We start from the raw sequence: 13507 nt of genomic DNA, 5'->3' as shown, positions 1-13507 counted from the left end.
TTCCTCACGTTGGCCCCCGGCTGCTCTGTCTGGCAACCCATTACCTACCACAGAGCTTGCAACAATGAAAACTCTGGCTTAATTAAACACAGAGCACCTTTTTTTTTCTTTTTATGTGGAGAACAGGGCAGAAGCCTGCTAAATATGTCTTAGGGGTCTTCATCGGGCTACATTTCAAATGTAACGGCAGAGAAACCATCACACAGCTCAACAGTCTAAAGAACAAGAAAACAGCAGTGGGGCGCCTCCGAGGTGCCTAGCTCAGCGCAGACCAGTCCGCAGCCGGCGCTGCCTACACGCTCGGGGGCGGGGCGACGGCCCTCACCTGCGTGAACTTGATGGTGAAGATGGCGTGAGACCGGCTGCTGACGTCATTCATCCCGGTGGCGGCGGTGGTCCGGTTGATGTTTCCTGCGTCCATAAGCTCTTCGACATCACCATAATTCTGGACTAAGTGTTTGGATAAATCTGAAAAAAAAGAGGGGGTGAAGAAATCTCCCCAATAGATAGTAGAGGGAAGAAGAGAGGTACCTCTACAAAATAATACACGACTGTAAAGATCTGTGGGCTTCCCAAATGGCACAGTGGCAAAAATCCGTTTGCCAATGCAGGAGACGAGGGTTCAATTCCTGGGTGGGGAAGATCCCCTGGAGAAGGAAATGGCAATACTCCACAATTCTTGCCTGGGAATCTGCATGGACAGAGGAGCCTGGCGGGCTACAGTCCATGGGGTGGCAAAGAGTTGGACACAACTGAGCGCACGTGCATCTGCACCTGTACAAACCTGTGGTGGCTCCTAATGCAGACCCAGGAGCTAACTGCCTCGGGTGCAGCTCGGTGGCTGACCAGTGGACGCACATGGCTACGAAGAAGTCATTTAACCTCACTGAGCCTTGGTCACCTCTCCTGATAGGGTTCGCCTATTGCATACAGTATTCAGGATAACCGTGAGATATCACCGTCAACATCACTAGCCCTAGTCACAGTCAGGGAAAATGCAAACACTACCTCCAGGCAAAACACGACCACATTCTTTAAAATCCTTTTTAAAGAACCTTTTCATTCATTTTTTTGAGAAACATTCATATGCTCTTATAGTCAAAAACTACAAAAAGGACACTGTTCAAGGGTCTTTCCCCTCCACCATCTGATAACCTACCCCACACTTTCCTGTCAGGCAACCCAACATTCTTAGTTTTTCCAAAACTTTCTAGAAATAAGCCATATGTATACAGGCCATTCAGTTCAGTTCAGTTCAGTCGCTCAGTCACGTCCGACTCTTTGCGACCCCATGAATTGCAGCAAGCCAGGCATCCCTGTCCATCACCAACACCGGGAGTTTACCCAAACTCAGGTGCATTGAGTCGGTGATGCCATCCAGCCATCTCATCCTCTGTCGTCCCCTTCTCCTCCTGCCCCCAATCCCTCCCAGCATCAGGGTCTTTTCCAATGAGTCAACTCTTCTCATGAGGTGGCCAGGCCATTACATAAATATTAAACCATCTTTTTCCCCCTTTTACACATGGTAGCATACCATACACATTGTTTTGCATCTTGCTTTTTTCTGTGTAAAATACGTTGAAGAATTCTGTGTATCAAAGTGATCCCTCATTCATGTCTATGGCTGCAGAGCACTAGACTACTAGGACTAGACGCTATGTATAGACCATAACCAATTGAATAGTCTCCTACTGAGATGACAGACATTGTTGAGAGTTTGCTTTCAATACAAGCAATGCTGCTACATATAATCTTGTACACAAGTTTTTATGAATATGTGAATAATTCTGCAGAACAAATTCTTTTTTTTCCAGATATTATACATTTATTTAAAACTTAGTTCTCACCTTGAGTATGCAAAATACAAACTCCACAAAATGTTCATTTTTTTACTTTGTAGTTTACAAATATACAAAATAGAAGTTGGCTTAAATTTATATTACATATGTATTAAGGCAAGGAACTATATAGAAAAAAAAAACATTTGTTCTGCTTAAGGCATACTTGGGAATAAACCATTGTACAAATTATTGCACATCTGAAACCACAATGCATAACAGACTATATAAAAGATTAAAGTAAACCAGATGTATTTACTGGAGTTAGGTCATAAATGTAGATCAGAAGACAAAAACAGATTTTCCTTGTCAAAGCAAGCAGCAGTTTGAGAACTTTGGCCTCATCTGGTACCTTTAGAATCAAGACTTACCAAGAACCATCCTTTAGGCTATTAAACACCGTTTTCTGTACCTGGATTTCTTCCTCTTCTTCTAAGATCATCATAATGGCCTTCAGAAGGCAAATAGAATACAATGTGATCTTTATGTTTGTATTGCATCAAAACAATTCAGGGGGTTCTGGTCTTCCCTCCCCCCAACTTTCAGATCTTATACCCTGATATCCACAACTTCCAGTCACCCCCTTACAACTCATGTGTTTTAAGTCCAGAAATATATATTCAAGTTGGATTTAGAATTGGAATGCTAGAAGATCCAGTCACAGACCCCATCTGTTTTTTTGTTTTTTTGAGTTTGTCTTTTGGTTTCCTGTGTCTCCTGATTATCCATTCACAAGTTTACTCCTTGGGAACTTGACTGTGATTGTAATGCTTTCTAGCTGGGTTCCTCCCCTCACCAGGAAGACAGTGTGAAAGGTAAAAAACACTGAATTCTCTTCTGGCAGTGTGGGTCACATCCACTGTTTGGGGATTTAAAAGTGCCTCTTCATGTGTAAGGCGAGGTGGTCCAACCTTGAGAATGCCCGGTGGCGCTTCTGACACTGCCCGGTTTGTCTGCCATAGTGCTTGGTCAGTTCATCTGAGCCGGCGAACTTCCACCCTCAGCCATCCCAGTCACAGTGGTAAGGTTTCGCACCTGTATGGGGTGCGCAGGTGTGCCTTGAGATGAGAACTCTCCGCGCAGGTTTAGCCGCAGCCTGCATAATTACAAGTATGAGAGGCCGTCCTTTTCCAGAGCCATGACCTCCTCCTCCTTTTTGGCTTGGGCTCCTCCAGCATGCAGGAACTGGCTGGCACGCGCTTGGTCATGGCATGATGGGACCTGCGTCTGCATCTGATCGAGCAGGAAGGGAGGGTGGTTGGGCCCGGGGTGGGGATGGAAGCCCGGGGGGAGCGGCAGGGCAGGATGACAGTCTGGGCTGCTCAGCAGTTCCTCGGCACCCAGGGTTGGGGTAGCCCTGCCAGGGAGCTGCTGCCCCAGGGGAAAGTCGTGAGCAGGCAGCCGGTGGCCACTGCTGAGCAGAGATCCAGTGCCCAAGCGGGCCTTGAGGGGCCAACCAACAGTACACGAGGAGACAGCCTCCCGCTTGATCTTCGGGCACATACGCAGTGGCCTGCTTCTATAGGGCCCACCACCACCGAGTGGCTGCCATCCGGGCTGCCTGTGCGAACACTGATAACCAAGGGCTGCCGTACTCGCTGCCAGGGGCACTCAGGCGAACGTGCCCGTCAGTCCACCACGTGGCGGCTGCAGCGGAATGCACACCGGGTCCAATTCGGGCTGCAGAAGCAGGGCCACGAAGCCGCCAGAGGGGCTCACGTCACTGATGTTGCCAGGTTGTAGGGAGCCGTCGGAGGGAGTGCAGACTCCCGGCTGCAGAGGCGGCTGCGCCCGCCTCGCCCCCAGCCCGGATCAATCGCTGAGGCTGCAGGTAGAGGGCGCGCTGACGGGGCCGCTGCTCCATGCGGAGGGCGAGGACGAGGCTGATGTTTACCAGAACGCCATGGTGACCACGGGCTCCTGATGCGACAGTGAGCTGGAGAGGATAAGGTCCAGGTCCAGATCACTGAACTCGCCCGCCTCCTTCCAGAGCAGGAGGGCCGGGCTGCAGCTGCAAACTCCACCACTCTCCAGGTCGGTGGCCGCGGTCGCCGCCGCCAGGTCGTAGGGGCAGCCGGGAAGCACCGGGGAAACCGCTTCATGTGGGGGAGCTCCTCCTGCCAGCGGTCATTCGGGGCACCTCGTCCTTCCAGCCAGGCCGGACGCGAATGTGGGGAGGGACGTGAGCAGCGCTTCCCTGGCGGCCACATCAGACTCGCCAGGTGGCTCATTAACATGGGGGCCCAAAAGGTCCTCGGGAGTCTGAAGCTGTAGGAGTATCTGAACCCCAGAGTCAACGAAGAGGAAAAAAATTTAGAAACGAAGCCAAAACCAAACCGCAAATTGCCCGACATACTTCTCCTTTGGATTAAATACAAAAGGGAGATGCCTTTAAAATAAAAGTTGCTTTGTAAACAAAAGTCCTTAGAAAAGTTGTAAACTCATAAAAATGGACAATCAGCAAAGCGCGTTAAGCAGGGCCGGTGCTCAGGCTGCGCTCCTGCGACTCAGCAGCGTCCCCCACTGCTGTTGGTCGCCATTGGCATGGAAGCTGTGGCCGGGTGGCATGGCTGGCGCAGCTAGGTGAGGCTGGGCGCGGGTCTGCGGACGGGGCAGCTGCACGAGGCGCATGGATGTGGGCGAGCGGGGGTAGGGGGGTCTGGAGGCGCGGGGAAGGGCACTTGGCCCGCCACCACCTCTGCCCTCCGCAAGCGGGCAGCCACACTCTCTCTCAGGCCCGGGAATTGCCCCAGAATACCATCTAGTCAAGACTACGGTTTTTCCAGTGGTCATGTATGGATGTGAGAGGTAGACTATAAAGAGGGTTGAGCGCAGAAGAACTGATGCTTTTGAACTGTAGTGTTGGAGAAGACTCTTGAGAGTCCCTTGGACTGCAAGAGATCCAACCAGTCCATCCTAAGGGAAATGAGTCCTGGGTATTCATTGGAAGGACTGATGTTAAAGCTGAAACTCCAATACTTTGGCCACCTGATGCAAAGAGCTGACTCATTTGAAAAGACCCTGATGTTGGGAAAGATTGAAGGCAGGAGAAGGGGACAACAGAGGATGAGATGGTTGGATGGCATCACTGACACATGGACATGAGTTTGGGTAGACTCTGGGAGTTGGTGATAGACAGGGAGGCCTGGTGTGCTGCACTCCATGGGGTCGCAGAGAGTCGGACACAACTAAGGGACTGAAATGAACTGAACTGAAATTCTTAAGAGGTGGAATTTCTGGATTGAAGCATATACAAAATGTTGATGGATATTGCAGAACTGTCCTCCATAAAAGGCAACTTACACACAACAGTAACAATGCAAAAGACTGCCTGTCTCCCAACACTGTCCCAGGCTCCTTACAGCTGCTGGGGACAGGCAGGAGACGCTATCTCAAAGAATTTTTATTCCGCTTTCCTCTGCTTATTAGTGACGTCAATCTTTCTTTCCTTCATTTAAAAATCATGTGTGTTTCCAGGTGGCCAACAGACAAATGAAAAGATGCTCAACATTATTAGATAAATGCAAATCAAAAGTACAGGGTACTCCCTCACCCCTGGTCAGACTGGCCATCATTTTAAAAATCTACAGATAAATGCTGGAGGGGATATGGAGAAAAGGGAACCCTCCTACTCTGCTGGTGGCAATAGAAGCTGGTGCAGCCACTGTGGAAACAGTATAAAGGTTCATCAGAAAACTGTAAGGAGAATTACGTATGCTCCAGCAATTCCATTCCTAGACATACAGCCAGACAAGATACATGCACCGCTATGTTTCCAGCAGCACTATTTACAATAGCTGAGGCGTGGAAACAACCTCGACATCCATCAACAGATGAAGGGGTAAATCAAGATGTGATATACATACATACATATACACGTGTGTGTATGCACATCATTAGAAAAGAAGCAATTAATGCCATGTGCAGCAACATCGACCCAACTAGAGATTACCATGCTAAGTGAATTAAGTCAGAAAAAGACAAATAGCATATGGTATCACTTCTGTGTGAAGTCTAAAATATGGCACCAATGAACCTACCTATTAAACACAAACAGAATCACAGACATGGACCAAGGTGGTGCCCAGGGTGAGGCATTGTGGGAGGAACGGAGTTGGAGGCTGAGGTCAGCGATGTAAGCTATTATATACAGAAGGGATAAACGACAAGGTCCTACTGTATAGCACAAAGGACTATATTCAATATCCTATTATAAACCATAATGGAAAAGAGTATTTTTAAAATGTATGTGTATATATATATTCATACATACATATAAATGTATAACTGAAGCACTGCTGTATAGCAGAAATTAACACAACACTGTAAATTAATTTTTTAAAATACTGATTAAAAATCATCAATATTTCTATGGACAACCTAGTCACCTCCTTTGTTCATTTTTCTCCTTGGTAGTGGAGCTGTCTGTAATTTACAGGAGCTCCTTATATATTAGGAAAACAAGTCCTTTGTCTGAAACTTGAATTGAAAATATCCTCTCCACCTTGGAAGTTGTTTTTTCACTTTGCCTATGGTGTTTCTACCAAGTATAAAGTTCATTTTTTGTTTTGTTTCAACATTTCAAATTTAACACTTTTATTTCATATTTTCTGGATTTTAAGTAAAAAATTTTAAACGCCCTCCCTTCTCTAAATTTCCAGAAAAAAAATAATCCAGGGTTTCTTGCAGTCATTATGTCACTTTTTACATTAAATCTTTGCTCCATCTGCCATTTACTTTAGTATACAAATTGAGCTCTGGTACCAATTTTCTCTTTTTTTTTTCTCCCAGACAACTTACTAACCCCTATTCCCCCAGTGTTTGAATAGCAGATTTATTAGAAACTAAATCCCCTTTAAGTATTGACAGTAGATTCTGGATTTTTACCCTGCTTGATTAACCTGTCTCTCCACAAACCCAGCCCTGTAGTATGTCTTAACATTTGATAAGACAGTTAAAGGGAAACGGCAGTTAGGCTAAAAACTATTAACGATAGTATTTATCCCACACTCCATGGAACAAATACATAGTTACTCACCTTGCTGTGGGCATGAAACACAAAAGTTCAATCGAAAATTTACTAAAATGCAGATGGGATCCTGTTAGCACACCTGGTTTTCCAGGTGAAAAAGACAACAGAAGTAGAAACATCTTTGAATCCATGACCAGTTCTCAGCCTTGCCTCCAATGAAACACACAGGAAGGACATCACCACAATAGGAGATAGGACAGCCTGTCTGTGTGCGATTCCTAGTCTCCAGCCTCACCTCAGCTGCCTCACACAGAGGAGTGTGCAGAGCTGACTATTCTAAGGACAGCCTTCTGTCCAGCCTGTTTTTAAAATAGTTTGCAGGAGCCAGTCCTTTACCCATCACTCCTTGGGACAGTCCTCCCAATGGACAGTGACCTGACGAATGTATCACAACACAAAGGCCGAGAACACAGCACGGGAACTTCGAACACTCTTCCCAAAGGTGAGAGGTCTCAGAATCACCCTACAGTCATGTTACCGTTAAGATGAGTAAAAACACACCCCTGAAATGCAACGCCATTTAAAGAAGCTATAGAGTTACTTATCTTGCCTGAAAACTTTGGAAAATAAGTTTCTGGAGTTCTTAAAGGTAGACACGATCTATTGGCAAGCCCTGCAAAATCGGCTAATGGCCAGTAAAGTAGAAGCACATTAAGTGAATAGAGCACAGTGGCGTGCTAACTTGCTTCAGTCGTGTCGGACTCTATAGACCGTAGAGTCAGACACTATAGACTCTACAGTTGGACTCTACAGACTCTATAGACTATAGCCCACCAGGCTGCTCGGTCCATGGAATTCTCCAAGCAAAAGTACTGGAGTGGGTTGCCGTGCCCTCCTCCAAGGAATCTTCCCAACCCAGGGATCAAACCCCACGTCTCTTATGCCTCCTGCACTGGCAGGTGGTTTCTTTGCCACCAGTACCACCTGGGAAGCCCCAGTGTTCAGTGGCAGCACATGTAATTTTTACTATAATTAAACTCCAAAATTAAATTTTTTAGATGTCACCATTATCCTTCATTTCTTTTTCTCTGAAACTATTATTCTTAACAAAAACTCCCAAGAAGAAAAGAGCTGTGAAAACATTCACTCTTACCTTCCACATAAGGCCCCTCTTTTGGATGCTCACGGACTCTTAGATTGAAGGTTTTGGATGACTTCCGCCTAAGAAGATCTCTCACACGTTCATTATAAATTTCTAAGTAGCTAAAAATGACAAACAGAGTTGAATTCAGTAAAATTACTGCAGGCACTAATAGCAGCAGCAGCAGCATACATTTATGGGCGATAACTACATATCAGGTACAGCACTTTACGGGGATTATTTCCTTTAATCCCTACAATAGCTCAAAGGTAGGTACTATCTTCCCCGTCTTACACACTAGGCAGCAAAGACTTGGGCGATTTAAACAGCCTGTCCAAGGCCTCACAGCCTCTGAGAGCTCAGGCAGCCAGGAGAATACCCTGATTGCCATATCTGCCCTCAAACCACTGACCAAACTGCCTCTCCACACAGGTTTAAGTCCAAGGAGAGGGGGAAAAAAACACCTCCACCGCCCAGATTTACTTAAAGATCAGAATGACAGTGATCCAACAAACATAAAGAATAACACAAACCTTATTCAAATAAAAGAATAAGGCAAGTGGGTACAAACTGAAAGGTCAAAAGCTCACTGCATTTGAGATGAGCATCATACATTAATTTCAGACCAGGCTGGGTTACCTCCACTAACCTCCAAAGCCCTCATCCAAATGGTACCCAAGGAGGTCACTGAACACATTCGTGCTTTGAGCTTGACTTCCAACCAGCACAGCACAGAATGGGGAAAGGCAGACTCTCCTCTCAGGGATGCAAAGGCCGTATCCATTCCTCATGCCTTGAATCAAGCTCACACACACTCACTCAAGGCACAGGCCCTACCTGACTTCAGTTCGAAAAGACGCCTCATCCCATCTGGTGGTTTCGTTTATCTGACTGAAGAGCCCTTCGCAGATCCGGGGTATTAAGCCAGAATCGCCCTGCAGTGGGAAAGAGGGGTGCCTCAGCTGTAACTTGAAATAAAAGCACCTGATGATTGCATCTGCAATGGGCTGGGGTGGACTTAGACTCCGGGGGCCTACAGGCCCACCCCAGGGACCTGGGCTCACCCCTTCCAGGACTGCTTCCTATCCTCTGAAATAAGAGGATTGAGCTTTCTAATTTCTACATGCTGGGACCATAGTAATAGACAGTTGTCAGCTGTCAATCAGCTAAATCGTGGCTTGCAAACATAAGATGTATTCTCTAGCTCTCAAACCAGAGAGTCTACTGCTGTAAAACAAATGTTAAAAAATTTGATCTGGTCAAAGGACAAAAAAAGCTGAAATACACACTGGGCAGAAACCTTAAGAAGTCCTCAAAGAAGCTATTTGTCTTATAAAGGCGCTGATGATCACATTAAGACATACAGACTGTGATGCACTAATTCCTACCCTGTCCTCCCTCGACAGAAAGGTTTCAGTACATCACATTACTTATGTGACGTGGGTGTAATTATAGTATTCATGTTTCAGTTGGCAATGACAAGCTGACGAGCCTCAGAATGGCACCAAAGACAAGGAAAAATGCTCCTGTTAGGAGGCCAAACTGAGGTTTCAATGTTTTCTTCTGAAATCTCTCTCTCCTCGCACCTAATCTCCCATTCCCCCCACCCAAAAAAGATATATATACATATACATACACATTTATATATATATATATCATCACAAGGTTTAGGAGAACTTTTTTTCCTTTACACCATTAAATCAGTACCAATTCTTATAAAATAAAAATTGGCCCTTTCACCACATTTTTTGTTCTTACTTTAACAAATCAAATAAAAAAAGAATACTCAAATGGTACTCAATTGTAAGGTCATAGAAAAACAGCTGTAACTTGTGAGTGCTTTATAAATGCTGAACTTACATAAACTAGCTAAGAGGAAATCAACAAGCAAAAAAAAAAAAAAATTTGTTTTCTATTTTTTGGCCACACATGGCATGTGGTATCTTAGTTCCCTGACCAGGCATCACACCCATGCCTACTGCAGTGGAAGCTCAGAGTCTTAACCACTGGACCACTGGGGAAGTCCCATAAATTTCATTTTTAGAGAAGGCTTTTTTCCCAAAGCACAGCAGGAAAGAAGGAAGGGTGGAGTAATGGTAAAAGGAAATGTGAAACTCTTGAAATCATCGGTTCTTCAGTTCTTCTCTTATTTTTCGTTGCTTCTCAGGACTGAGGATTCGCAGCACTGCATTTACTTCTACTACAAAGAAGACGCCTGGATTTAAGGAGCCAGGACACACGGGCTGAAAGGCTTTCATCCAGAAAGACCTATCCTCCTTCAATGCATTACTTCTCCCACGAACCACCGAACCTGCAGCATTTGGGCCACCTCTGAGCCTGCCAGCAGGAAGCCCAGCCAAGCTCTGCTAGGTCCTCGACTCCCAGAGTCAGTGAACAGTTTTCCAAACCATGACATGAGAGAAGTAAAACACACCAGCACCGTCCAGGTCTGGAGAAAACACAGAACGGGATAAGGTTCTACAATCACTCCCAGCTTCTCCTCTGCCGTCTATTTTGGGGCAAGTATAATTTTAATGTCTTTAATTTATATAGCATGACTACTAAACTCTACACACTATGTTTGTAACTGTGTAGACTCTATATAACCCATGTAATTCTTACATTTTTCATGTATTCACTGGATTTATGCAGTACCTTTCCACCAAGGAGATTCTTTTTTTTTACATTTTTCTTGGGCAAAAGTGTTTTGAATAATTTTAAAAAGAACAGATTTCAGTAATTTTATTCAAACTGTTGGGTTGGCAGAAAAGAAGAATAAATTACTTGCAGGCCCAGCACACTTTTTTTTTTATAAGATTATAAAGCCTTTAAAAACGGAAAAGGAACTGAGACTCCCATCCATTATTCATGCTTATAAACTTAAAACTGTTTCTAATTTTAAAATCTCTCAGAGGAAATTTCATCCCACTTATTACTGAGTTTTATCTTACTACTAAAGAATGATGAGAACACGAAAAGCATGTTTAGTACCAACCACGTAGACAAAAGGGACATTCTCATCAGTCCAAAGAGAAAATGAGAAATTTGCTTCCCACACAGTGTAAGCCACGTACAGAGTCTCCCATCATAGTGTATGACTTTCCTGATCCGGTCTGCCCGTACGCAAAGACACAAGCATTATAACCTTCGAACGCAGACTTCACGACATCTGTGCCAAGGGTTTTGAAAACCTGGAAGCAAAAAAACAAAAAAGATATAATTAACCATGGATTTTAATAGAAGCCCCTTCAGTGCTGACAGCATTCTTGAATACTACATTCATAGGATTATACCCTGTGAAGAAATCACTGAAGAGCTGTTAACAACAGAATACGTGTACTCCAGTTTTTAATCAAAAAGAAACTTCTTAACAAAGCAAAAAGCAATCTCATCCTTTTTCCCACTTAAGTTAACAAAAGATTCCTAAAACATAAAAAGGCAAACAAGGCGAAGTGACAATCATGTACAGAAGCAGAGACAATTTTAAAGCATGGTGACTTACCATCTCAAAAGTAAATAAACACATAAAGTGATTCATTCTATACCAGAGCTTCCATAAACTAAATATTCAAAACCTGAAAGTCACAGCAGCCAGAAGTTATGGCCCAAACCATGCCAAATCAACGCCATCATTTTAAGGATACGGCTATTCATCAGTCTCCAGAGGCTCTCACGAGCTGAGTGACAGGTGGGTGCGGGTGAGGCTGGGATGCTGGGCTCCACCAAGTCAGAGTCCAGTCGATCTTCCCTTTTTGGATATTTTCAAAGCAAGATGAGCTTTGTGGGGCCTGTGATGGTGCTCACGGCCCTGAGTCCACGTCCAATGTACCCCACAACTGCAGTGGGACACTCGGGAATGGAAGGGAGCGAAGGACAAATGCGTGACCTACGTGATCAATGCGAACGAAGCAACCCGAGATGCCGGGTCATCCTCCTTACCCCAGCGACGGAGGGGACCAGCCGAAGCTTTCTAACCCCCACCTGCCTTTCAGGTCGCCTCCTGGCCTCTCGGACCAGGACACCAAGGGCACAAAGAACACCTCCCTCCTTCAAAAACAAGTTGCATCAGCAGCTGAGGAGACGGCAGGGAGCGGGGGTGCAATCAGGCTCTCAGAGCAGCAAGAGGTGTGGGATGCACACAGGCCGGGGCAGGATCCACATCAGCCCAGCAGGAGAGCAGACTCTCCGGGAGCGACACTGCGCGAACCGACTCTAGAAACACCACCTTCCCGAGGGGCCTGGGCCCTCCGGGCAGACCCCACCCCAGACGGCCTGATGACCACCGGCCGCCTGCTCCCCCCTTCCCCGGTAAGCGTCCCGCCACCTACACGGGCTGTCAGCCAGGACGCCTCCGGCCCATCGGCCTGCCCTCCTGTTCAAGCTTCGTCTCCTCAGTCAGAGGTGTACAGCCTACCCCTTCAACCAGGCCGTCTCCACGAAGGACCTCCCATTACCCTCCTTCACTCTGACTTAAGTTTCATCCACTTCTGCTTTAGGAGCTGACATCTTCTGATCTTTTTCTCACAGTCAGATGACTAACTCAACCTTCAACTGTATTCGTGACCCACCCTTGGGGCAAGCCGTGCCACCAGGTCCTCTGTCCTAGGGAGAGGCGAGGCAGGGGGCCCGCAGCAGCCGCAGGGCTGGGAACCACAGCCACCTCCCCAGCCCGGGCCGCGCGCCGCTCAGCATCGGCCTGGAGGCCCGAGCCCACGCTGAAGGCCTTCCTTCACCCCCTCCACACACATCCACACACACACACACTTCCGTGAAGCAGAACCAGGAATCCCACAGGGACTTTGGGCTCCAGACTAACCATCTGAGAGGCTGGTTTTCACCACCGCATATAGAATAGGAAGAAAACTGTAAATATTTAATTCTTCCTGATCAGACAAAAAATCAAATGACAGATTATGATTTTTAACACGTCACAGGATGCCAGTGGAGAGGAAGAACAACCTTCCAAAAGCTTCCCAAAGAATAAAGAAACAATCTCTCATACTTTTGTCTGGGGCTAAAACAAAGTCACGGAAAATACCATATTTAAACCAAACCCCAGGGACTTCCCTGGTGGTCCAATGGCTAAGACTCCACGCTTCCCCTGAAGGGGGCCTGAATTCCATTCCTGGGCAGGGAACTCAGATTCCACATGCCGCAGGGTGTGGCCAAAATAATAACAATAATAAAAAACAAACCCCAAAGTTTTCAAGATGGAATTCTTCCCTTGGGTTAAAATCCATACCCGCCACTTTACTCTTCATTTATTCTCTAGAAATCTACTCAGCTGGTATTCCACCTGACTCGGGGCCTGGGGGTAGGGCAGGGGCTGGTGGAGAGGACCCTGTAACTGGCACAGAAAAACGCAGGCCCCAAGGGGCTGAGATGCAGGTCGGGCTCGGTCTCAGCTTCAAGTCGGCTGGGAACCCAGAGAATCAGCAGGGCAGTGCCCACACCTCAGGGCCCCTAGCAGGGAAACAGGCTCCCCATGGCAGCTCCCACCAAGGACTTGTCGACCAACTGAGGTGGGGAAGGAGGGGCCGCTGGATGGGCTGACAG

General features: G+C 46.4%; 1 protein-coding gene and 1 pseudogene across 3 annotated transcripts in view; both read right to left on the bottom strand.

The window, feature by feature from the left end:
- Window positions 1–13507, bottom strand: part of KIF16B (kinesin family member 16B) — a 307139-nt gene that overhangs the window by 241389 nt on the left and 52243 nt on the right. For all 3 annotated transcript variants that reach the window (XM_027560267.1, XM_027560268.1, XM_027560269.1), the window contains exons 4-7: window positions 11026–11142; window positions 8789–8886; window positions 7964–8073; window positions 326–468 (exon numbers count right to left, since the gene is read on the bottom strand). In XM_027560267.1, coding sequence (XP_027416068.1) covers window positions 326–468; window positions 7964–8073; window positions 8789–8886; window positions 11026–11142 — 468 coding nt within the window. The remainder of the gene's footprint in view (window positions 1–325; window positions 469–7963; window positions 8074–8788; window positions 8887–11025; window positions 11143–13507) is intronic.
- Window positions 1746–4651, bottom strand: LOC113903708 (annotated as a pseudogene).

This window comes from Bos indicus x Bos taurus, chromosome 13 (assembly GCF_003369695.1).
Source record: "Bos indicus x Bos taurus breed Angus x Brahman F1 hybrid chromosome 13, Bos_hybrid_MaternalHap_v2.0, whole genome shotgun sequence".
NCBI classification, from domain to species: Eukaryota; Metazoa; Chordata; class Mammalia; order Artiodactyla; family Bovidae; genus Bos; species Bos indicus x Bos taurus.
Note: the sequence above shows the minus strand (reverse complement) of the source record. Positions and strands in the feature narration are given on the sequence as shown.